The sequence below is a fragment of the Euphorbia lathyris genome, chromosome 1, assembly GCF_963576675.1.
Source record: "Euphorbia lathyris chromosome 1, ddEupLath1.1, whole genome shotgun sequence".
NCBI lineage: Eukaryota > Viridiplantae > Streptophyta > Magnoliopsida > Malpighiales > Euphorbiaceae > Euphorbia > Euphorbia lathyris.
The window spans coordinates 93565839-93592014 of record NC_088910.1 but is presented as its reverse complement, the minus strand read 5'-3'; the positions used below and the strand labels follow the sequence as shown (position 1 = coordinate 93592014).

Here is a 26176-nt window from a genome sequence, read left to right as displayed (position 1 = left end):
ATGAAAGTAGCAGTACAATTGCCACAATCCATTAGTTAAAACGAAAATCCAATCATTTAATAAAAAATAAAAAGATGCTAATAATTAATCACTATATATAAATAATACGATATTAACTCTTCTGTTCTCAATATACAAGTGATAGAATATAAAATAAAAGAAAATATAAATATTCAAAAGGGTATTTTGGTACGATTTTTTTTTCTTTTCATTTTATCCGGATAGCTTTTCCCAATCAAATAATTAGAATCTTTCCTTGATAATTGCAAATTAAAAGGATGATTAAATAGACACTGCTAAATGGCTAGAAAAATTGGGGATAAAATGGATAGAATCCATTGAAATATCATGATTGCCCTTTGCATAATCAGATTTTTTTTTTCTTTAGTCATTGGAACTTGAAGTTAAAATATATTTAATGTTTTATTGAAAATAATGTTGAATTAATCCTCATTTCCCATCATACTCTACATTGAATATAGGAATTTGTAAACTCCATTTACTTGTACCGGATTTCTAAGTGAATTACAAAAGAAAATGTATTAATTATTTTTTAATTATTGAAATTAGTAATAATTAGTTAATCATCTCTCTAAACAATCAATAAAAATTCATTTATTTCGTTCCGTTATCGAGGTATAAATTGGTATCATTTTTTAAATGTTAAGCCTATTTTAGTGCTATTTTGTACGACGAGCCTAAATTGATACTTTCCCAAAAATCGTAAGTCTATTTTAGTACCTTATCCCTTAAAATTATTATAAAAATATATTAAAAAATTGATGAGATGATAAAATTAGGAGATAAAATTTACATAAAATTATAAATGTAAATTAATGAAAGGACTAAAGAGTAATAATGTTATTTTAAATTTTATTTGGTCTATTTTGACAATTCACACTAACAGAATGACTCAAAAGCAATTTATTCAATTGTACATGACTTACATTTATATTATCGAGTAACGTTCAAGTTAGGGGTGCAAACGAGCCTGTCTAGTTCGCAAACTGTTCGAGTTAGGCTCGGTCAAAGTTCAGATCGATTAGGCTCGGTTCGAGTTCGAGATCGGCTCGAGCTTTAATGAGCCCAAGTTTGAGCTTCTTTAGGTTCGGCTCGAAAGCTCGTGAGTAGGCTCGAGAGTTTTTTTATTAATATTATTATTTTTTATTTTTTTTATTTAAATACATTTTAATTTTGTAATTTTTTATTAGTTATTTTAATTAGTAATTTTGAAATCTAGGAAAGCCTGGATCAAATATGGGGATCGGAATACCAGGTATTTTCATCTCTCTACCGTCATTAGAAGACAGAGCAATAGGATTGATGCTATTAAAGACTCTAATGGTGATTGGGTCTATGAGGATGAATATATTCGTCACTTGGCCCTAGACTTCTATAAAGACCTTTTTAAAGAGGAACCTGTTGATCTGGATAAGGCTCAAACCGTTGCTACCTTTCCCATGGTGGGAGAGGATAGAATTCTGGAAGCCTTCCACCCTATTTCTCTAAAAGAAATTGATCAAGCCATTTTTAGTATTGGGGCTACTAAAGCTCTTGGGGTTGATGGACTGCCTGCTGGTTTTACCATAAACAATGGGAGGTTGTGAAGGAAGGCATCTATAACTTTATCAAAGGTGTTTTTAATGGCTTTCATGATATTGGGCTTGTGAACAGAACTCTTCTAGTTCTGATTCCTAAAGTTGAGAAGCCTTCTTCTTTCCTACATATAAGGTCTATTAGTCTTTGTAATGTTCTCTATAAGACTATTACAAAGATTGTGGAAAATAGACTCTGTTGCATTCTTCCTGAGATCATTAGTCAGAATCAGGGAAGCTTTGTGCCTGGTAAACAAATGATGGATAATGTGGTTATTGCCCAAGAGATGGTCCACACAATGAAAATCAAAAAGAGAAAGAGAGGTATTGTGGCTCTTAAGTTGGATCTGGAGAAAGCCTATGATCGTATTAATTGGAGTTTTCTTCTTGAGAGTCTGGAGAGAGCAAGGATCCCGGACAATTGGAGGAGGTTAATTAAGGTTTGTATCTCTTCTCCTGTTTTTCAAGTTTTGATCAATTGGGATATATCGAAGGAATTTTCTCCTTACCGGGGTATCCGTCAAGGGGACCTAATGAGTCATTTCTTATTTGTTATTGCAATGGAAAGATTGTCTCACCTAATCCAAGATGTCGTTGATAATGGGAAATTCCACCCGGTGGCCATCAATAAGTTCTGTCCCCAGGTTACTCATTTGTTCTTTGCAGATGATGTTCTGATCTTTCTGGAAGGTAATGAGGAGCAGTTAAGTGTGATTATGGATATTCTTGAGTGTTTCTGTTCTGCCTCTGGTCAGAAGCTCAATATTCAGAAGTCCAGGATGATGTGCTCTAAGAATATGAACCAGAGAGCCTGCAAAAGGTTGAGTAATTTGTCTGGAATTCCTCTGACTATTTCTCTTGGGAAGTATCTGGGTATTCACCTCCATAGTGAGAGAGTGTCGAAAGTGTCTTTTAAGGATACTTTGGATAAAGCCAATAAGAAGTGTGCCACTTGGAAAGCTAAGACTCTCTCTCTCGCTGGCCGCCTTACTTTTGTTCAATCTGTCAATTGTGCAACTCCCAATCACATTATGTAGGCTTGTCTTCTTCCTGAGCCTGTTCTCAAGGATCTTGATAAAATTAATCGTCGGTTCCTGTGGGGAGAAGTTGAGGAAGGGAGGAAGATTCACCTTGTTCCTTGGAATGAGGTTTGTCAACCTAAGGATATAGGAGGGTTGGGCATTAGGAAAGCCAGAGATAATAATAAAGTTTTATTAATGAAACTTCTGTGGCGAATGTGGCAACTTCCTTCAGCCCTTTGGGTTCAACTGTTATGCGGGAAATATCGAAAGGATAAGGTCTTCGGGGGTCCTAAGGATAGAGTGGTTAATTGTTCCTTTCTTTAGAAAGGCATTAGTGCGGTTTTTGCTGAGTTTTGTTCAGGGATTGGGTGTGGGGAATGGTAGATCCATCAGCTTCTGGAATGATATTTGGATTGGTAAAAAGCCATTATTGGAAGTTTGTGAGTCTTTACCGCCTTTCGAAATTCAGAACTGGAGGATTGCAGATGTGGTGGATTCTAAGGGTGATTGGATTTGGTCTAAATTTGATTCTTACCTCAGTCTGGAATCGCTCCTGAGAATTAGAGGAGTTCAGATTAGTAGTAAAATGGAAGACAGTGATAGTTACTGTTGGTCTTTGACGAACAACGGGGCCTATTCTTGTAAATCGACTTTTCAGGCTTTCTATCAGGAGTTGGATACTTCGCACCCAGGGGTGTGGAAGACGATTTGGGCCTTAAAAGTGTTGTACCGTATTAGAAGCTTCCTATGGCTAGGGATTAAAGATAGGTTGCTTACTAATTCTGATAGGAAAATGAGGCATTTGGTGGAGTCTGGAGCTTGTGGCAGATGCAGAGGTCATGAAGAAACTTTGTGCCATGCTCTCAGAGACTGTGAGAAAAGCAAAGAGGTTTGGAGGAAAGTTCTCCCTATAAAGGTGCTATCTTCTTTTTTAGCCCACTTTGAGCATGATTGGTTTGTGGATGGGATTAATGGGAAACTTTTGGCTGAGTTGAATCAGGGTTTTCTCTTATTTGTGGTGGTATGCCATCAGATTTGGAGATGGAGAAATGAGGAGATTTTTGGAGGAGAAACGGTTGTTTTGCCTAATGTCTTGGATTTCTTTTCCAAAAAGATTTGCACCTTGGTTGATAGCTTCGTTGAGGATCCCTTGGCTAGGGCTATTCAGAGGAATGAGGTCCATCTCTTAGGCTGGTGTAAGCCTAGTGAAGGTGTGGTTAAGCTTAACACTGATGGCTCTTGTCTAAAGGACGGGAGAATTGTCGCAGGAGGGGGTTCTGAGAGATGATGGTGGCAGTTGGGTTTCTGGTTTCTCTCAGAATTTGGGAATAGGTTCGTCTTTTTCTGCAGAGCTTTGGGGGATTTTTTCTGGCCTTAAGCTAGCAAAGAATCTGGGGGTGAAGAAGCTTCTAGTGGAGTCTAATAACCTTGAAGCGGTCAAAATGATATCAGAAAACAATGTTATTTGCCTGAATAGCCAAAATTTAATTAAAGGCATTAGAAGGATTGGCTCCTCCTTTGATTTTCTTAGCTTCGCTCATATTTATAGGGAGCAAAATCGAGTAGCGGACCGTCTTGCGGTTGAAGGTCATTCAAGGATGTTGGGTCTCTCAACATTTTCTTCTCCTCCGTTGTTCATTTCGTCTCTAATCTTGGATGATTTGGTGGGGGTCAGTTTTCATAGGCTAATCCGGGGCTAAGCGGCTTTGTTTGTTTTTCTTTCCTTTCCTACCAAAAAAAAATTAGTAATTTTGAACCACACATAAATGTTTGGTCCAAAACTCAATTTGAAACTATATGGTTATAGACTACATATTAAATTAAAATTTGTTAGATTCTATATTTGTTTAATCTTATTACTTTGTTTATATTTGTTGTACATTGTATGTTATGTTTGTTTTTTGGAGTTTAAATTTGGTATTCCTTCAAGGCTGCTTTTGGATAATAAAATGTTAATAAAATACAATTAAGTATATTTAAAACTTAAAAAAAAATAAAAAACGAGCCATCCGACGAACTTCGAGCTCGAACCGAACCCAATATCGAGCTCGAGTCGAACCTATACCGAGCTTGAGTCGAGCTCCAAAATTCCAGGCTCGACGAGCTTCGAGCTCGAGCCGAGCCTACCCCTATTCGGTCTCCATTCGGCTCGTGTGCATCCCTAGTTCAAGTATTTGAAATTATGGTTTAAAGCAATATGATGTAATTAGGAGTGTCAACGAGACAGATATTCCATGCTATCGTTTTCTCTAGAAGATTCAATTTAATTTTTAAACAAGACGAGCTTGCGCATGACGAATCTCAACTCAAAAACTCATGAGTAAGCTCGATTACAAAGTCATGAATAAACTTATGAGAAAACTAACGAGCTAGTGGTAACAAAGCTCGTAAACAAGCTCGTTAAAAGTTTGTGATCAGCTCACAAATAGAATATTGAGCTCGAACTTGTCAATATTCTAATGACCTGAACATGGGTATGCCAAAGTTCGGCTCCATTACAACTAGGACTGTAATCGAGCCGATCCAAGCCGAGTTTTTTCCTTCTCAAGCTCGCCTCATCATAATGTTAACGAGCTCGAGCCGAGATTCGAGCTCAAATTTGTGTTTCAACTTAGCTCGTTTAAAAGATCGTTTGTTCACGAGATGCTCACGAGCCAGCTCGTTTACCTTGTCAACGAGTTTAGCTCGCGAGCTGCTCATTTATTTTAATCACGAGCTTTATTGCGAGCAGCTCTTTTCTTTTGTTCACAACGAAATAATATCAAATAAAATAATAGAATATTTAACAAATGAAATAATACAATTTTACATGAATAAACATTAAAAACCTCATTCTAGTCATTAAATAAAAAACATACTGCAAGACGAGGGAAATTTTGGGCAGTTAAAAAACACTGGCTTTGTAAATTATCCGAAATTTAAGGTCTAACTTTATAAATTAACGAGACCACATGTGTTTTTTGACTCAAATTGACTCATATATGATTTAACTGCAAAATTCATAAAAATACATATTATTATTTGCAAACTTTTAAACGGGGAGTACTATCTTACCAATGAACTAAACCACAAAGTTTATTTTTATATTTTGTCAAAAAATATAATTAAATGAATAACATTTTGATAAAGAATAAAATATTATAAAAAGAGATAGTCTTAAAATTTAAAGTCATAAAACTCATTTGACTCCTAAACTAAAATTTCAAAGTCAATTAGGACTTTAAACTATCAAAATCTTTAATTAGGTTCGTGAATTCAGTAAAAATCATCAATTGACTCTTCATCGTATCCTAAAATCAGAAATTATGACTATTTGATATTAATTGTGATGATTTTTTGTGTTGGCTCAAAATAGATTTGAAAAAAAAGGTCTAAAACTATTCAACCAAATGATTTTCGACGAGAATTCAATTAATGATTTTTTGCTTAGCATGAGGATTCAATTAATAATTTTTCAATAATTTAATGATCAAATTGATGATTTTGATAATTTAAACGACTTTAATTTGAAATCCTATTATGCAAATATTAAATAAGAGTTGTTGTACACATTTATTTTCATAGAATTAAAAGTGAAATTTGATACTTAAAAATTAGGCAAAAAGTATAATTAAGCCCATGAACTTTATTTGTTTTAAAGATCAAGCTCTGGATCAATTATTTTTCCAGAGCCCTTGGTCATTGATTCTGTTATGGATTTGGCCCTTATTGAACTTTTTCATTGAGTTTGGACGGCACGCATTGTTATGACGATTCGACCTATTGACGTGGACAAATAAAAAATAAGAATTTATTAACTATGATAGATAGAGAGTAAAAAGTAAAAGGAAATTACAGAAATCAATATCCAGTAGGTTATTCCAAACTCGATCTTCTCCTCTCTCATTTTGCGATTTTCAGCATTAGAATCGTCATATCGATCTTCTCTTTTCTCAAATTCGATGAAAAAGTTAAATAAGGGTCAAATCCATAATAAAATCAATAATAAAATGCTCAATGTGAAAAAATAATTGATCAAAGGCTTGATCCTTAAAAGTTTAGGTGCTTAATTATGTTTTCTTTTTTGTCTAAAAATTTAAAAAAAAAGATTCTAGTAAATATTATATTTAATAGTATACTGTTTCAAAAAAAATTATTATTTATTTAATAAAAGAAAAAAGATTACAATGCATAGTATTTATGGTGTTAATGAAAATCGAAAACCCACTAATTTGGTGTTTACAATGCATAGCATATAGGAGTAGATTACCATACATAGCATTTATGGTGTTAATGAAAATTGAAAATTTCATACCAAAAAATACCTTTATAAAATATAAATATTTTATAAGAGTATTTTGGTATGAAATATTTTTTTCTCTCATTTTATCCAGATAACTTTATTGAAAAAAAAGCATCGTTTTATTAAGAGGATGTGCAAATGAATTATATTATTATATATATAAGTGGAAGGGTAAGATTGTGTCAATTTGAAAAAATAAATTCGACAAATGGAAAGGAAATGGAAAGGAGTAGAAGGATAAGAGTGGAATGAATTGAAAAAAAATTAAAATTGGTACTGTTCACAACAATTTTATATGTATATATAATATATAATATATTAATTTTTTTTTTTTTAGTAAAAACATGAAAAGAAAAAACAACCAACAAAAGAAAACTTATCCTGGGATCAGCTTAGGAAAACTGATCCCAATCTTATCTTCTAAAAGAAGGGAAGAGAGAAAGGTATGAGGATCAGAAAGGGTAGTGACTCCCAGCATCCCCTCACGACCAGCCGCTGCCAAGCGATCAGCAACCCGGTTCTGCTCTCTGAAAATGTGGCTGAACTTTATGACCTCAAAGGAAGAGCAGAGTCTTTTAATAGCTTTGATAAGGTTTCGGCTATTAAGACAAATAGCATGATTATCAGAAATCATTTTGATAGCCTCCATGTTATCAGACTCCACAGATAACAACTTAAAACCCAGACTCTTAGCAAGCTTGATACCAGAGAGAATACCCCAAAGCTCCGCAGAAAAGGAAGAGTCTAACCCCAGATTCTGGGTGAACCCAGACAGCCAGGCGCTCCCCGTATCTCTAAGAACACCTCCGGCAGCAATCTTCCCATCATTGAGGCAGGAGCCATCCGTATTCAATTTCACCACCCCTTCTCTTGGCCTGCTCCAACCAAGGAGGTGGACATCTCTCTTCTGAGTAGACCTGGCAAGGGAATCCCCTTTGAAGCTCTCAGTAGTAATAAAGAGTTTTTTTCGAAAAGAACTCAGCTAAGTTAGGAATAAAGACAGTTTTATCACCAAAAATCTCCTCGTTCCTCCACTTCCAAATTTGGTGACAGATGATAGCAAAGAAGATATCGTCATGCTCCATGTTCGCCAGTAACTTTCCACTAACACCATCAGAGAACCAGTCACGCTCAGAGTGGGCAAGGAAGGAAGAAAGAATGTGGTGAAGGTTACCGTTACTAGTTAAAAAGTTTAAACATCCCAATTCCAACTCTATAAAAGATTAAAAAGTTCCCTCAAAAAAAAAAAGATTAAAAAGTTTACTCCTATATACACGTTTGTTAGATAAATTAAAATACGGAATAGTTTAAGGTAATATGTCTTACCGGAAACCCCCAAACGGCCAAAATTCTAATTCGAGGAGAGAAAAATTTTCCACAGGTAGATTTATTGTCTAAATCCCTTAGCTACTGTCATACCTTCTCTTATTTTTGTTGCTTTTCCCTCTTTCTTGGGTACGAATTTGGCGGTAATTTATGTCCGAGCTTATCTAGCAACCGCATTGTGATTTTATAATATCATGATTTTGAATTTGATGTGATTTTGTTCTGAATTTTACGTGTTTCTTCTTCTTCTTTTTTTGCTTTCTGTTTCCAGTTTTTGCGTGTCTTTTGTTATCTTTCTTCTTGTACTGATATTGTTAGGCCATCGGAATTTAGATTCGCTGAAACGATGCCGTTTTGTTTTGAGTACCCTAATGCGCACGTGCGTCTTGCTCCTATTTGTTTATTCTTCATTCTTAGAAAGATCTGCGCTTACCGTCTGAGATAAGATAAATTTTGGCGGGTCGATGATGGTGGTTGACTGGTTGCGCGATTTGGGTAATTTTTGTGAATACGATTTCGACAATAGGTTTCGAAGATTTTTTTGCAATTACAAAGAGAATGTAAGGATTTTTGTTATTATTATTATTTTTACGCAGTCATTTTTTGGTGTAATGACGAAATGGAAAGCGATTTCGAATATGTGTTTTACCAATTTTGGTACTTAAATGTGCTTGTTTATATATGTTGTAATGCCACTGTGTTCAGGTGACTTGTTTGGTGTTGTTTTGTATACCAATCCGGTTACAGTTGGTTTTAGTTTGACTGTAAAAATGTCGAGTGAACAATCAGTTACCATGCTGCTATTTCTTAGATGGGTATACAGTATTTGATGGTCACCAGTGTGTCAATTGATAGCTTTGACCTTTTATTGCATCTGTGAACTTATTCATTGCATAGAGAGGGGAATAGGCTTGATAATTTTATACCTAAACATTGAAGACCCATTGGTTTCACCTTACTAATTGTTCAGTTGAAGCTTCATTAAAGCATGTTTCAAGCATTTATTCCTTTTGTGTTCTGAATCTTTTTCAGGAGGAGTCAATAGAAATTTAATCCAAAAGAAGATGGCTGACTTTAACTGCAAGCAACTAATGTATAGTTACACTGGATCCACCTGCGAAGTGATGCCAACTTTGACTCAAGGTTATAATCCAGATACAACATATCCTTATAATCACTCCAATAATTCTACTGCTGAACATAAGCCTCTGGTTACTGACTATAGTGATCAATTTAGCTTCCTGAAAGGTGAGCGTTTGAACCATTTGAACTTGATTATCTTTTACATTTTTTACTCTCATCTCTTCTTACATTCTTATATTTGTATTTTGCTTTTCAAAGGATTACTTGATAATGGGAGCATGCCAGTTGGTTCAAGTTTGAACACTGATTCGCATACAAGGCAGGTTTCTTATGAGATGCTTCTTTCTCCTGAAAGGGGTTCAGCAACTGCATTTTCTGAAAGGGGTTCTACCATTACTTCAAATTCCAACAGTGATGGCTTTTCTGAATTTGGAGCTTTTGATAAAAGATCATTCTTTTCCAAAAGAGACTATCTATGTAATTTTGTCTCCGCTGAGAAAGATAGTTTTCAGCATCAGTTTAATCAGGGTAAATCAATTTAGATGTTGACTAGAGGCTCCCAATATTTTGAAATTTTCAGAATGTCATTTGTATGATTTGTTTTAACCAGCTTTATGCATAGCAACTCTATAATGCTCAATCTATTACTAAATTGCAAATATTGACTAATTGACAATTGATTGAAGCTTTGCATTTGTTTATTGTGGATTTAAGAAAAAAAATTATGTGTGCTTTCTTAATGAATCTAATGTGTAATGTTTATTTACATTTTGTTTTCTCTATCTCTTGTGTGCTTGGCCGATCATGGATAACTATTGATATTTGCAGAAGGAACATATTAGTTCCAAATTAGTGAGTAGTTACCAGTTGATTGTGGTATAATCTTCACTAATTTTCTTAATGTCCTTTACTAGTTTTGAATAGTGATTATGGCATAACCAACCATAATCTTATGGTTGATGATGCATTATGGTTTCCACATTGCTCTTGGTGGTAGACTAGTAGCAAATCTGTTATGAACTCTCACAGCGGTAGGCTAGTGTCAAGGTACTATATTTGTTGTGAATATTAACAAAATTTAGTGTCAACTACAGCAGTAGACTAGTGTCAAGGTACTATATTTGTTGTGAATACTAAAAAAGTTTAGTGTCAACTAGACATAATTTCACATGCCCTAATAGTGATGAACCGTGATATATAAGCAGCATCCATGCATGTTTCCTTCTTCCTATCACAGTAACTTTTTCTTTTTTTGCTTTTATGTGAATGGAGAGACATGCACAAAATGTTTTAGTTACTCTACTATCATGATACTAATTTGTCAAGAAATTTATTCTGTTCGCTTTTACAGGTGTTGCAAGTAATCAGAACTTTGCTGCAATGGATTTCTCATCTACATTGACAGAACACTCAGAGTTTGCTGATCCAACTTTGCAGATCTCAGAACATTTTCCCCAAATGGTTTTGGGCGACTCCAATTTTCCTGGAATTTCTGTACCAAAATCGCATATTTTTGAACAGAAGCAACAACCTTTGTTTGAGCAATTTTATAAGCCATTGATGGATTGTGGCACAGGGGATTGTTGCAGTGCTTGCACTCAGTGGTCTGGTTCTTGCTCTTTAGGAAATATGCTACCACCTGCAAAACGTTTGAAGCACAGTCCGCACTGTTCAGAAAAATTGTTGCCTTCTGGAAAGCATCTGAAGACGGAAAAGGCATGTAGTCTATTGTCATCTGAAAACAGCATTGCTTCTGAATTGGCTTCTTCAGTGGTTCAACCTTCTAATCCTGAAGGACTTCCATCCTTGTTGCAGTTTCCTGAATCTCCAATATCTATTAATTCTGAGGTTTTGGAGGGGGGAATTGATTTTCTACCACAATCTACTCAAAACCAAAGTTTTAATCAGGAAAATGCTGGTGATTATATTTATAGATTGAATGCTGATAGATTTTCTCCTTCTAAAGAACTAAATATTGGTCCAGATCAAGTTGACCATAGGAGTTTTTGTGAGTTTGCAGATGCTGTTAAAGATAAATCTAATGAATTGGGTTGTAATGCCACTGACATACTCCCCAAAGAGCTTGATACTGCTTCCAAAGAGGAGGTGACACCAGTCAGGTCTAACCTAGACCTTGCCAAGCCAGACGTAGAGGCTGAAAACGAAAAAAAGATAAAGCCAGAGAGTCCAGTAACAAGAGGTGTCTCCTTGATTGAATTTTTCTTGGCAGATGAAATAGAAGACCATATATCAAGTCTACAGCAAGGTATTGGTCAGGTCAGTGCATCCCCATTACAGCACTGCTTCTCGGTTAACATGTTATTAAAGCCTGCTGCTATGAGTAAAATATTTCGAATGCTGTTTTTTTTTTTCTCTGTTGCAATTTATGCCAGCATACTTCAGTGTATTACTATATAGGAAAATTGGGCTGCAAGACAAATGTACAGGGATGGATTCTTAAAAGTTTTGGTTTATCATTTTTGTCTATTAGTATATGAATACTATTTGTTCGTTATGATTTAAGTGGTTGCTAATAATTTTAAGTCAATAGCTAATGCATGAATTTGTGTGCTCATTTTTGTTGTTCAGTACTCGTCCATTTTCTCATCATCATACTGCAGTCATTCTTTGCTCCTTTCTATCATGTTGTGTGTGCAATTTCTATTATGATAGAATGATGCATGATTCACCTCATATTTTATGTTACCAATATTGCTCTAATCTGTTGCTTTTGCTTGCCTGCTAATTAAGCTTCAGCATTTTTATTTCAGAGAAAATCAAAGGAAGAAAATGAAAAACGATTACCATTGTCTGTCAGTGAGAATACATGCCAGTTGTGTGCAGCAGATAAGCTATTATTGGCCCCAGTTCCGATTTATTGTTCATATTGCGGCTCTCGTATCAAAAGCAGTGTGATTTATTATAGCACCTCAGAGGAAAATGGTATGCGGCATTGTTTTTGCACCTCATGCTATAAAGCTCGAGGCAGAAGTATCACATTCTACGGGATTACAATTCCCAAGGTAAAGCTGGAGAAGATGAAGAATGTCGAGGAAATTGAAGAACCGGTAAGCTAATGCAACAGTATGTTTTTCTTTGCTTGGTTGTAGGAAGTTACAGGGCACTCATTCTCCATTATTTTTGTGTTCATGCAGTGGGTCCAGTGTGACAAATGTCAAAGTTGGCAACATCAGATATGTGCTCTCTTTAATGATAAGAGGGATATGGAAGGCCAATCGCAGTACATATGTCCCAAATGTTGCTTGGAAGAGATCAGACACGGGAAATACATGACATTATCACCAAAAGCTTCTGTTTTCTTTGCAAAAGATTTGCCGAGGACGTTGCTCAGTGACTACATAGAGCAAAGACTCTTTCGTCGTCTGCAGCAAGAGAAAGAAGACACAGCAAATTTTATTGGAAAGAACCCGAATGAGGTTAGATACTGACTCAAATGGAATTTCTTTAATTTCAGTTACATGCGTAGATGAACATGTTTGTGGATTTTATGTCCATAAACAAAGTTGTTAAAGGTGCGCCTCACTCAAGGCTCAAGGTCTGAGCCTTGAATGCAGAAAGCGAGGCGCTGTACAAAAGGCTCTCGCCTTGTGCGCCTCATAGCCTGGATCAAGGCGCGCCTGAGGGTTTCACTAGGGCTTTTTTATTTTTTACTGTTTTCTGTAAAATAAATGTTTGATTAATCTCAACCACTAATCTAATTTAAATAAGATTAATCTTAACCCTTGATCTAAATAAGAATATCAAGAGTCATAACTAAATATAGAAAGAATAGAGAAGGATTAAGAGCAGTCGCGTAAAGAAAGAAGAGTCTCCTCCACTCCACGCAAAATAAACTGCGACAGACACACTGAAGAACAAACAGAGAATGGTTACTAGTTTAGTAGCATTAGTTATAGTTAGGTACTTAGCTTAAGACTTTAAGTATATGTTAATATCTCTATGAAGTATGAACTTAACTTGGTGTTTTTGACATTTATGATTTAGTATTATATTTTTATGTGGTTTTATGTTGTTTATGTGGTAATAATTGTGTTTTTTTGGTTTATGCTTAACTAGTAAAAGAGTACATGTGTATATTTATATATATATATATTTTGCTGCGCCTTGTGTTCCTAAGGGGCGCTCCTTGCCTTGAGCCTAAGCTCCAGGACCCCTTAGCGCCCTTGTGCTGTGCCTTTAACAATTATGTCCATAAAGCAGAACTATGTAGAAAAGAGTCAAAATAAATAAAATGACAAATCCATCTTTATGGTATGGTGTGTGTTACATGTACAGATACAAACAGTTATCAAGCTTATGCAAATAGTTCTCAGTGGTCACAAAAGATCTATTCGTGCCAAAAAAAGAAAAGTCAATTCTTTTATTCTAGTGCCAATGAAGTTGTGAACATCAAATTCTGGCCAGTAAGAGGTCGAAAATAGACCACTATCGAGTTTATCAATCTTAAATTTAATTTCTCACTTTTGAAAGAGAAATAAAAATAAATAAAAATATATAATTTTGAGTTGGGACCGTCTTAGGGATTTTGTTACTGTAGATAGAACAAGTTGTCTGTTTTAGAAATATTGTCTAATGTAATTGACTTATAGACAACATGATATTCTAAGTAATTTGTTATGGTTGGTGTGAGAGATGACATTCATAACAAAATTTTCAGTTTTTCATTGGGTGAAATGTAGAGCTTATGACTTCAATGACACTAAAATAAAAGAATCCTGACTTTTCTAGCATGGATTGATTGATCTTTTGTGAAAACAGTGAAACATTCATATAAGTATGACAATGCTTGTGCATTTAACCCTTTATAGCCTAGAGAGGAGAGTGAACTTGCTGCATTTTGAAAATTGAAAAACTTGTTTGATATATAATGTTCTTTACTTGCTAGGTGCCTGGAGCGGAAGATCTTGTTGTCAGAGTGGTTTTATCTGTTAACAAACAGTTGAAAGTGAAGGAGCAGTTTTTAGGGATTTTTCACAATGGCAATTACCCAGATGGATTTCCATATAGATCAAAGGTGTGAGGTTTTGCATCAAGATCTTGAGATTAATATTTTTTCTCTCTTGCTATGCTTTGTCCTTTGTGGACATTATGCATTCTAGAGCATCAAAAATTGAATATTATCTGGTTCTGGCTTGAGCATGTTACTTTGTGTCTGTTATAGTTCCTTGAGTTCTCCTTATGTTTAAACGTCAAAATTTGTTTTTGTTAGGTGATTCTTTTGTTCCAGAAAATCGAAGGAGCAGATGTATGCCTTTTTGGCATGTATGTACAGGAATTTGGATCGGAGTGCAGCCAGCCGAATCATCGCTGTGTTTATATATCATACTTAGATTCTGTTAAATATTTTAGGCCTGAAAGAGAAACTGCAACAGGCGAAGCTCTTCGTACATTTGTCTATCATGAAATATTGGTTAGTACCATTTGTTGTCATGTCTTTTTGTATTTTGATTAACACATTCACTCTTTATTTCTTTTCCTTATTGTCTTTTTCCATCATCAGATTGGATACCTCGAATACTGTAAGAAACGGGGTTTTGTGGCATGCTATTTATGGGCCTGCCCTCCTGTAAAAGGTGAAGATTATATCTTATATTGTCATCCGGAGATTCAGAAGACACCAAAATCTGACAAGTTGCGGCAATGGTTTGTCTCTCCCTCACCCTCTTTGATTGCCATCGTATGGAAACATAAGCTTATTTCTACCACCTCTGCATTTTATTTTGGCTGAGTTCCTGTAGTTATTATTATTCTTTTTCTTCCTTTTCTTTTCTTTCTAATGCCGTTTTGATTCTCGTCTGCTTGCGAGTGGCTCTTGACTTGTAACTGTTCCAAATGCAGGTATCATTCCATGCTAAGAAAAGCAGCCAAAGAAAATATAGTGGTCAATTTCACTAATTTATACGAACATTTCTTTGTTTCTACTGGGAAATATTACTCCAAGGTAACAGCTGCTCGTTTGCCATATTTTGATGGTGACTATTGGTCTTCTGCTGCTGAGATTACCATCAGGAATATTGAGAAGAAAAATGGAGAAGATTCAGGCCAGAAGGTGAAGAAAGTAATGACAAAGCGTACTCTTAGATCCATGGGTCATACAAACTTTTCTGATGATGCTACCAAAGATATTCTACTGATGCAAGAAGTAAACTCTCTCTCCCTCCCTCTCTCTCTCTCTCTCTCTCTCCTTCTTAGAGCAGCTATGTTTTCTATCAAGATTCCTCAGTTCTAAATGATGGAATTTTTGTCTATTTACTTTGACTGAAATTATAAAAAATTCTCGACTATTGAATGTATAGGTGAAATTTTATCTTTTGTGAAATAGAAATATGGATGAGCCCTATGAAGATTATGATGAATCTACGATAAAAGGTCAATCCCTTGAACTTGGCTTGTAGGATAAATTTGGTCCAACATCAACTTTAGGTATCAATTTTGCCCTTCAAGTAGGCAGTTGCGATTAAATCAGCCAAAAATAACGTGTCAGCATATGATCAGTAGTGTTTTACACGTGTTAATTCCCGATGCTAATAATACATGTAGTTTTTGACTAATTTGACCCCAAATGCCAAGCTAGAGGGTCAAACCGTACTTATAATTTGTTTTGGGGCAAAATGACTGCAAGCCAAGTTAATGGGCCAATTTCACCCTTTATCTGATGAATCTATCTCCAGTGTGGATGAACACTATGATGCATCTGTATCCTCAGTAGATCTTCGATGAGCCTAGAACTACTATAGCTGAACTTCTTAAATCATATGAAAAAGAGATTTCTTTTTGCATTATGTTTGATTTGACTAGCAATGAAGTCTTTGTTATTCTAACGTCCTTACTTTTTTTTTTTATCAGCTAGGGAAAACTATTTTATCAGTTAAGGAGGACTTCATTGTTGTCCATTTGCAATTTGTTTGCTCATACTGCCATGGAGTTATTCTGTCTGGATGCCGGTGGTTTTGCAGTCAATGCAAAAATTTTCAGCTTTGCGAAAGGTGAGTACATGCACCCAAATACTCATTGCTCTCCTTTTTTCTTATCCACAAAAGCAAACATTCTGCTCTATGCTGCTTGGTGTGAATGACTTAAATGATTGAAACCCTGCCCTTCATATTTTATGCAGTGTATTTTGGTTTTCATATTTACTCTATTATTCATTTGCAGATGCCATGACGAAGAGCAGGGCCCTGATGAGGGGCACACACATACTGTTAGTGGCAAAGAAAAGCATGCACTCTCTAAGGTGAACCACAAACTTAAAATTCAATGATTTGTCTCTAAATACAAAGTTGCATATGCGACATCCGTTTCCCTTTTGTTTCTTTTGAAGGTTGTGGTGGATGATGTTCGATCTGATACCAATGATGAGGATATCATAGTGGATAATTGGTTATTTGAAAATAGGCATGTCCTTTTGGGTTTTTGTCAGAAGAATTATTATCAGTTTGACACTCTTCGCCAAGCCAAGCATTCTTCAATGATGATCCTGCATTATCTTCACAATACAACAATGCCCACTTCCGATGAGACCAAATGCAACTTTTGTCAGCAAAATACTAATGACAACAATGGGAATGTTTGTGCCACATGCTATAGTAAAAAACTTGGTTCTTCGCGTATTCATAAGTTGGTATATCACTCTTCAGTAACTGATTGTGAAACTGAGACTCCACATGATGAAGAACCAAACTTGCAACATCCACATAATGAAGAACCAAACTTGCAACATCCACATAAGAAAAAGTTCAAAGTATGGAGAATCCTTCCTTGATGTTTCAGCTTTTTTAGATGATAAATTTTATTCTTTTGCTTCTTTCATCTGTCTGTAAGTTATTTATAGTTGATAATGATCAATTAGCGTAACTCTACTTACATAAACATGCATGCCCCTCAGAAGTCACAGTTAGTATGCTGAGTTACCACATTTTAGATATACTTAACAGTTTATTTGTTGGTGCAGCAAATGGAGCTGCTGAATGTCCTAGAACATGCCTCACAATGTAGAGCAACTAGTACCAACCCTTGCTCTTATCCAAACTGCCTTAAACTGAAGAGGCTGTTCTACCATTCATCTAAATGCAAAATCGGGGTCCATGGCAGTTGTATCCCCTGTAAGAAGGTGTGCTACATACTGAAGTTACATACAAGAGATTGTGATCAAATAGATTGCTGCATCCCACGTTGCAGGTTAGCATATCTCATGTTTGAACTGAAGTCATTTACTTTGATATGATGAGTTTGAAAATAAATGTACAAATTGAAGATATTTAAAGTATTGATGCTAATTTTGTAGGGCTTTGAAGAGTTGAAGAGGCCACCTACTGTTTTATTCTTTTTCTTTTTGAGGCAACTGAAGCACCCCCAAGCAAGTGTATAGTTGAGCCAGCATAAATGACATCAATAATCAAGTTTAAAGTTTTCCAGGACCCAATTGTACAGGAACACGCAAGGAGGGCCAATTTTTGATACCAACATCAACATGATAAGAAAAATAAATTAGATTTTTATAGGATTTGATTATAAGATAAGGTTGAAATTTAGTGGTTTAGGTTTAAGTGGAGGTGGTCATTGTCATTTATTGAATTGTAACTTGTAAGTAGAGATAGAAACTGAGATCATATATGATTGTTAGTTTTCCAGCTAAAAAAGCAGTATTGAAGGAGAAATAATTATGCAGATTTGTTTTCTTTTGTTGGTACTATTCACTCGTGCATTCAGAGAAGTAAAAGTAAATTGTGAAATTTTTGTAATTAGGTTCATATTGGAATAAAGATACATTTTGACAGAATATGATTTCTATTGGAAAATCATTGCTGGTCTTCAACGTTGTAAGCTGTAAAATTAGAGAAAATGTGCTCATTTCTCCCCTGTAAAAAACTTAGATCCTGTGGCACGAGGAAGCTCCTCTCTTGTGTAGATTTTAAAGAATACTAATTAAGGTTAATTTGAGTGGTTAAAGGTTTTAAATCGATTAAATTAGATCTCGAGTTCAAGTCTTAACATAAAGGATGCGAGAAATCCGGTAAGCTATAAAAACACCATTACTCACTATTAAATAAAACCAAATTTAAATGAAAAATACTAAAACATTGTATAAAAATGAATAAAGTATAAATTGGTAAATCTTTTTGTTTGTTTATAATAAACATAAATTTGCACTAAATAGAATTACAAGAAGAAGAAATACAAATAGCTAACCTTCCAACATGATAAAAGGAGAAAGTAGGTTAGGCTTTTTTTTGTTAAATTCAAACCAACTCATCTAAGAGAAAGAAGCAAAACTGGCCAAATTCTTTTGAGAAATTTACATAGAAATTATGTCAAACTAATAAAATTATTATTTTTAGAAATTAAAGTTTATAAATTAAGAGTCTAGAATATATTATCTAAAGTTTGAGATTTATAAATTGGGGTTTAAATTTTGTAAACTAAGTGTAAAAGCATATTCTATTTGGTATATATAGAAAAAAAAAATGACATACTGAAAATTAAATTTGATAATATAAATTAGTTATAATTTTGTAATCAATTATGATATTCATATTAAAAGCCCAATTCTTTTTGTGATAAAGGAGTTGAAAACTTGACTTGCCCATTCTATACCATTAGACCACTAATTTTTATAAGCTTTTGCAGATAACCCCAAAAATTTCCAGTGAGCTGTAGTCCTTCTGCACAGGGGTGGAGCCAGCCCAGGGCTCGGGGGCTCCGGCCACCGGCTCCTCCCTTGAGTAGTATATGTTTGGCATACGGTAGCCCCCCTAAATTTAGTTATATTGACGTGTGTGCAGTGTAAATCCAATATTTGAAGATGTTGAGTTGGTTAAAATATTTATTTTCTAATAAAAGATGTTGGATTCAACATACTCAAACAACGAAAATTTAGCATAACTTCAAGAGATAAAACAAGGAACCATCCAAACTGCCACAAGATGGCACAATAGGGAGCCGGGACTAACTTTGATACCGTGTAAGATACTGTCCATTTCCACTTTCTTTATCAGTCTTAATAACCTTCCAAATAGAGGAAAAATAAATAAGATGATAATGGCCTCCTCATCGGAGCCGGCAACTTAGTTTAACAAAACCTTTAAACACCCCTTTTATAAGACCAAAAAAAAAAAAAAAAACTGAGGAGCTATATCTGACGACAAACCAAAGGTGTTCCAGGAGCACATAGTTCTCTAACACATAACAAAATAAAAGGACTTCCAATGTGAAACAACCAATTTGGAAATCCTCAAATGTAGGAGACAGAAGGTTCTTCACATTAGGTTTTGACCCCTGGCGTCTTGCTCTGTATGAGGAAGCGTAGAAATGAAGAATTAAAGTTAATAAGCTTTTTATCTGACATTCAGAGAATATTTCATGTTTGTCGACATAAAATATTACAAACAATTTTCAAAATGTCAAGCAAGCATTTTACAAACCATGTGGAAGATGAGCCACCCCAGCGTTTAATATGTTGCACTGGTTGTTGCTCCATCAAATCATCATCTACTGGTATCATATCATGCTAAAACATTGGGGGGAAAAAGGATCCCCCTGAAATAACCCTAAATCCTAATCAAACAAAACAACATATCCCTCCAACTGGACTAACACTTTTATCATCTCATCATAACTACACTTGATTTGCTAATAAACACTTCTATTCCTCAAATACATCCCCTAACAACAATCCTAACCAAATGAAAATTCTTCTGAAAAACAATCAAGAATCCGTAAGAAACTGTGCGTGCATCCATTACGTTGTGAAGAAGGTCCATAGCTTCTTTCCAATTGAGACTTCACCCGGTTGCAGAGACTCATTCTCCTCTTCCTCCTCATCATCATCATTCCCACCTTCTGTAGCTGATTCAGTCTGGTAAGCATCAGCATCCCTAGCAACTTCTGGAGTGCAATTTACCTCCTCACTCAATGCTGCTGCAGCAGCAGGATTCTCCACCATGTTATCAGCATAATCATTCTCATTGTTTGATGCCTCCTGTTATAATAATATATAATATATCCCTCCATGAGTTGGTAATATGTGCTATGTATACTCGCTGCGACAAGCATAGCTACTGTTGTAATAGTTGGTATTATTCAGAGAACGGATTTACAGCACTTACTGGTGCAAAATGTGCGCTCCCACCATTCTGACTAGCATACTCTGTTGAAGTTGGAGCCCTAGCACCATCCTCTTCCTTGTTCTCACGATCCACGCCTGACTTCACTTTAGCAGTTGTAACTCCACTGGTAGAATTTGATTCAAATTTAGTGTCTTGTCAGTATAATTGCAGTTGCACTAACAAAAAATTACTGCCATTAATGTGAAAAGGTCAGCAGAAATAATTTCCTCAATAAAGATGCTAAAAATTTCAACAGAAACATCAGCAACCCCTTGGACTGGTCTTTATGCAACACCAAACCCATGGGTGTATGCAAGAGCTATAGAAAATGTTGGTTAGAGAGTACTTACACTTTCAGTCGTCGAAGATTATACCGCTTTTCACCTGGATTTTGCACAGGAGCAACTTTTGGCTGCCTCCTCCTACGCTTTCCAGCCGTGATACTATCAGACTGTCCCTCACTGTCACCACCATCATGTTCACTCACTGTATTTTGAGATGTTCGAGTACGTCGCTTCCGATTATTTCTTGGAATCCCTTTATCTGCAAGACTAGATTCATCACGGCTTTCTGCCCTCAGATGGCTTGAATCTTCAGTCTCATTTAGCTCCAACGAATCCCCAAGTATGAGCTTGGCATCTTCCATAACTGCTTTCACTGAGTGAGTTCTACTAACCCTGGGCTTGCCTCTCTTTCGTGTCTGGCGGCCATGCTTCAAACCAGAAGGTTGGATCGCTTCTTGAACATCTGCTATCTCATTGTTGAAATTGCTCTGATCATCAACAGACAGATCCTGCTCAGCTTCTCTAATGCTTGAATCTGACTGTATCCTCCGCACATCCGGCAAATCACTTCCATTTGCAAACGATGACTCTGGCTCATGTGCAGAAAAATCTAATCTTTTTGATGGTTCTCCCATGTTCTCAGTTGAGAGAGGTGCGACCTTGGTCAAATTCTCCACAGCAGTAGGCTCAGTTTTTTTACCGGGTGAAAACCTAAATATTTTCGATTTGCAACTCCTCAGGAAAGAAATAGGAGACAGCAAATGAGCTGAAGGAGATACATTAGTCTCTGGCTTTGCCACAGCCACCAGGTTTTGGTTATCATTTATATCAATAACCTGTCTTTGCTTGGAAAGAACATCTGCATTCTCAATTTCCCTGGAAGATATTAAATCAGAAAGCACAAACTCAGAGGTTAATTCACCACAACTCTTGCAACTCTTGTGCTGTTCAACAAATAAAATGAAACGTTCTCTCTCTTTCATAAATTCTTCTCTGTGGTCCTTCAGTTTCCTGCTAACGTCACCGAGCTTGTCAATGTCTTCCCGCATTTCAAGCTGTTGCTCTTGAAGATGCTTGTTATTTTCTTCAATTTCCTGTCGTTCTTTTTCTATCCTAAGTCTTTCCAATTTCATTTCTTCCATTTCTCTTCTAGCTAGATCTCTTAAGAAGTTGATGTTGTTCGATTCTCTCTCCTTCTCCTCATCAAACAATTTCTCCTTCTCTTGCAGAACCTTTTCTACATCATCCTTTCTTTTTTGTAGTTCATTCTCAAATTCACTTTTCTGTAGCTCAAGTTCATGCAGCATTTGCTGCCTCTCACTTCGAGCTTTCTCAGCTAGCACAGATCGCTCGTGCTCCATGTTGGCCTCAAAAGATTCTTTGGCCAATTCAAGAGCTTCCATCTCCATCTTCACAAGGCCTTCCACTGCTTGCTTTTCTTTTTTCACTCTTTCCTCTTCCGAGGCTCTCTGTTTTTCAAATTTCTCTTTCTGTTCACTGATGCTCTTCAGCTCCTTTTCAATCTCACCCCTTTTCTCATCCAGATCTTCCCACTCTCTCTCAAAATTCTGCTTTTGCTGCTTTAAGTCTTCAACCTCCTTCAAAAGCTGCTGCTCCTGAAGCCTGCACTTCTCTATCTCCTCTTTCAGTCCGGATTGCAAGCGAACATACTCAGCCCTCTCTTCTTCATTTACTTTGAGCCGATTCTTCTCTTCACGAATTTTTAAAAGTTGTTCTTCAGTGGCAGCTCTTATCTTCTCAAGTTCAGCCTTGAGATTCAAAAACTCCTCTTTATCAGCAGTCAGTTGACGTTTCTCAGTCTCCAAGTTCTTTTCCTCTGCTCTGATAGATTTCTCCCTTTCTTTTAGAGCTTTAGATTTTGAATCAAAATCTTTCTCTTTCTCCTTGATCTTATCCGTTCTTTTATCCAAAGCTTGCTCTCTTTTCACAATTTTCTCCTCCACATGCTTGATTTCAGCTTCCTTCTTCTCCAGTTCAGTAACTTTGCCTTTCAGTTCCTCATCTAGAGATTTCCTCTTTTGGTCAGCTTCCAGCTCAAATTCTTGTATTTTTCCATCCAAAACGGCATTGTGTTCATCAATTAGCTTCTGAATCTCACACTACACAATTGAACAGTAAATACAGATAACTTAAAAACTTAACAAACAAATTCCAATCCTCACTACGTGAATTGATGACATAATAATACACAATGAATTGCCAGTACAATTTACTATCACAAAGTATAGCAAGGACACACCTTTTCTCTGTCATTCAGCTTCTCTTCCAGAACACGTAATTCTTCCTCTTTTATTACTAATTTCTTTCTTGTGGCATCAAATTCCTGCAGAAACAAAAGACAAAAGTCAAGACATATATAAAGAATGTACAATGCAGCAAGAGGAAAAAACATGCCTTCTCTTTTAGAACTAGGTTAGCCTGTCTGCAGCTCATTTCATCTTCTTTCTTTTTCAACATGGAGTTTGCTTCATCAATTTTTCTTTGAGCCTCTTCAAGGTCTTTCTCTTTTTGCTTAAAGATCTTATCATTCTCATTGGACCTTTCCTCTCTTTGGTTAATAATTCTTTGTGCTTTTGACAGCCTCTCTTCTCCCTCTTGTAATTTCTGTTGCCATTCTCTCAAATCCTCCCTTTGTCTAGAGAATGCAGACTCATGTGCTTCTCTCCTGAGAAAATTCCAGATTAAATTGTCAAAAAACTTGAACAACAATAATAGAAAGATAATTTAGGAAGCAAATAGAACAAATATAAGCATTGGTTGTAAGGATCAATGAGAATACTCGGCAATGAAAGACAAACGCTCCCTTCGAAGAGAACTCTCTCGAGATTCCACCTCATGTGACTTCCTTTCTAGTTCTGAGCTCTTTCTACTCACTTCAGCAAGCTTGGCATCAGCAGCTCGTAATTTTGCCTCCACTTCTAGTGATTTCTCTTCAACATTGGTTATTAATGCATTTGCTTCAGCCAATTTGGAATCAGCAGTGAACTTAAGTTCCGCATTTTCACCACGCATCTCACGCACTGCCTTCTCTAACTGCAATGACAGATTTAGCATTGATTATTCAAAGAATCACGACATCTAAAAATTCATAGAAACAAAAATAGCTAAAGCCACAATAACAGATGCCTATCACTTTAGCAAAAGGGAAAATAATAAAAGGGTATTATTCAAAATCATCATAACCTATTCTGATATATATTAAAGAAACCTCACATGGACAAGTATTGCATATAATAACTGAAAAAAAAATACAACTCTTACATCAAGCACGCATTGTTTCTCCACACCCAATGCCTTCCTCAAATTTTCCTCACGCCTCTCAGCGTCAGATATTGCTAACAAATGTGCTGCTTGTTCTCGCTTCAGTGAATCCGTAGTTTGAGTAATTGCTTGCTTAAGTTCCTCATATCTAGAATCCCACTCTTTCTTCTCGATTAAGAGAAGGCCCATATTGTACTGATAGTCAAACAGCTGAGACAAAAGTGTAACAGATTACATTAGCCCCAATATAAACTCAACAAACCCATACTAAAAAGAATACTGATAAAGAAAATGCATGCAACAACTTCGAAGCAATGACAGTATTGCTGTATTTTATATAAAGGCAACTGAAGTTCATATTTCTCCCATAAAAATACAATGCTTGTGCATCCAGAGTATATATACGAGAATCATTTCTTGCAAACCGAACTTTGAGTACTTTTGGTTAAGAATTTATGACTAGACCACCTTCCAGATCTTCATCAATTCAGTTCAAGCAACAACCAATTTTTTTCAAATGGTTTTCCATTTTATGATCTGCAGTTGTATAAGAAAGGTTGAACATAATACTCACAAATCCTCCATATAGTATGCATCAGAAAAAGTAAAAATATATCTAGTTAAGCATAAAGCCTTCCAAAAAATTTAAGTTTATTGCAACTACAGGTTTAAGTCAACCTTCAATTGGCATACATTGTATAGCTCCTTTACTAAGAGTTTCCATTATCCAATGATAAGGAAAGAGAGATTTTTTTGGCTTCAATAATAAACCATGGAATACACCTCGAGTGCACGTACATAGTGTCAACTCTCATCTCCTTCTTGCCCTCTTTTTTATCTACTGTATTTTGCAACACTTCTAAAATTTTCTACAGTGAGAAATTCATCCTTTCCATAATAATGTCCTCCACTTGTTTAGAATCAAAAATCAATTTTGCAAACTATATATGCAATCATCGGTAATTTAAACAGCTAAATTATTAATAGATTTTGGAGCACTCATCTACAACTTTTCCAATGAATATTTCATATATTAAACATAGTCAACAGCTTATTCAAAAAAAAAATAAACATAGTAATTTAAAGGCAGTCAAAGAAACCAAATAGAGCAATCTGGTGATCTTAATATTGCTCATAAGGGTAATCATGCAAAATAGAAAACAACAAACAACTCTAGATTTTCAAACATCGATGCCCTATTGCAAAAACTAAGTCATGTGTCCAAGAATTGAACAGGGAAAAAAGTACGAACCTCATTCTCAAGCTTGGAAATCTTATTCACCAATCCTTCACCGTCCAAATCATGTCCCACTCCATTGGGAGTCACAGGGTCAGCCAAAGCCACACTTTTTCCCCTCAAAACACTACCATCTCCCGAATTGGGGTTATTTGGAGTGTTCCGATCCGCCCCTAACCCGGACTTCTGGACATCGGTCCGTGGCGTGCGCGTCCAGCCAGACCATGCCTTCTTTTGCGGCGTAAACATCATTAGACTATCCACAATTTAACTTCATAAGAATCAGAAAGTACACTAGAGAGCTTGAATTGACTATCCTCGATAGTTGGAACTGTCGTGAAGCACTCAACAGAAATGGGAATTAGAAGTTGAGAAACTCCAAAGCACCTGCAGTTTCGAATCGGAGAAATCAAGACTCTCCACAAATTTGAAAACCCTAGACCGGACACGAACGGGGTTCCCAAAATCCGGCGAAATGAGAATTTGGAGTCCGATAACGTCTCGAAACGAACTTTTTCTCTCTCTATCTATCTGTGCAGCCACTTCTTTTTCTTTCTTCCTTTCTGTGCTGTGTGCGCGGATTACTCACGTTACTTAGTCGGCCCCACAAGCATTCATCCTTTATGTGGAAAGACAATATGGCCCTTCATAGTTTAATTTGTATCGATTTTTTGAAGGGTAGTTTGGGAGTTGAAGGTGGGTTTCTGAATTTGGAACGTGGATATATGATGGACTGACAGAATTGTACCCCGTGGTGTAGTAGAGCGGGGGTGAGAGAAGGGTATTTTGGAGAATAGAGGTAGAAGTAGGAATATGAAGCATATGGTGTCAATGAAATGCCACGGTGTTGTTCTATAAATATAAAAATAAAAATAAAAAGTGCCACGGTGTTACGGGCAGAGAGAGCTGTTTTAATTTAAATCGGGATTTGGAGAAGAT

General features: G+C 35.9%; 2 protein-coding genes across 4 annotated transcripts; one reads left to right on the top strand and one right to left on the bottom strand.

Moving 5' to 3' along the window:
- The first annotated feature begins 8158 nt into the window (after nucleotides 1-8158).
- Nucleotides 8159-18021, top strand: LOC136207059 (histone acetyltransferase HAC1-like). Of its 3 annotated transcripts, XM_065998338.1 has the most exons (16): nucleotides 8159-8280; nucleotides 9258-9473; nucleotides 9567-9836; nucleotides 10660-11226; nucleotides 11329-11585; nucleotides 12080-12376; nucleotides 12464-12745; nucleotides 14215-14343; nucleotides 14539-14739; nucleotides 14830-14972; nucleotides 15168-15471; nucleotides 16176-16315; nucleotides 16485-16563; nucleotides 16651-17070; nucleotides 17281-17507; nucleotides 17614-18021. In XM_065998338.1, exons 1-16 carry the CDS (start codon nucleotides 8217-8219, stop codon nucleotides 17627-17629), a joined length of 3612 nt encoding a protein of 1203 aa, XP_065854410.1. In that variant the 5' UTR covers nucleotides 8159-8216; the 3' UTR covers nucleotides 17630-18021. The 3 variants fall into 3 exon arrangements, with proteins under 3 accessions (XP_065854410.1, XP_065854396.1, XP_065854402.1); XM_065998324.1 differs by having other exon boundaries at nucleotides 10660-11585; XM_065998330.1 differs by lacking the exon at nucleotides 8159-8280 and adding an exon at nucleotides 8485-8785 and having other exon boundaries at nucleotides 10660-11585.
- A 1624-nt stretch (nucleotides 18022-19645) lies between these two features.
- LOC136207052 (nuclear matrix constituent protein 1) lies at nucleotides 19646-25799 on the bottom strand. The gene is made up of 8 exons (XM_065998314.1): nucleotides 25253-25799; nucleotides 24001-24210; nucleotides 23519-23772; nucleotides 23134-23404; nucleotides 22979-23062; nucleotides 20785-22838; nucleotides 20435-20558; nucleotides 19646-20307 (listed from the first exon to the last, which is right to left on the bottom strand). The coding sequence occupies exons 1-8, from the start codon at nucleotides 25487-25489 to the stop codon at nucleotides 20068-20070; spliced, it is 3474 nt and encodes a 1157-aa protein (XP_065854386.1). The 5' UTR covers nucleotides 25490-25799; the 3' UTR covers nucleotides 19646-20067.
- Between the last annotated feature and the right edge of the window lie 377 nt (nucleotides 25800-26176).

Excerpts from the sequence above, each read along its gene's own strand:
- LOC136207059 (XM_065998324.1), top strand. The coding sequence starts at position 8,217 with ATGTCTTACCGGAAACCCCCAAACGGCCAAAATTCTAATTCGAGGAGA. Across the intron at positions 9,474-9,566 it reads TCAATTTAGCTTCCTGAAAG|GATTACTTGATAATGGGAGC; the intron begins GTGAGCGTTTGA and ends TGCTTTTCAAAG. Across the intron at positions 16,564-16,650 it reads AAAAGCATGCACTCTCTAAG|GTTGTGGTGGATGATGTTCG; the intron begins GTGAACCACAAA and ends TTTCTTTTGAAG.
- LOC136207052 (XM_065998314.1), bottom strand. The coding sequence starts at position 25,489 with ATGATGTTTACGCCGCAAAAGAAGGCATGGTCTGGCTGGACGCGCACG. Across the intron at positions 20,559-20,784 it reads AATCTTCGACGACTGAAAGT|TGGAGTTACAACTGCTAAAG; the intron begins GTAAGTACTCTC and ends AAATTCTACCAG. Across the intron at positions 20,308-20,434 it reads GGAGCGCACATTTTGCACCA|GAGGCATCAAACAATGAGAA; the intron begins GTAAGTGCTGTA and ends TTATTATAACAG.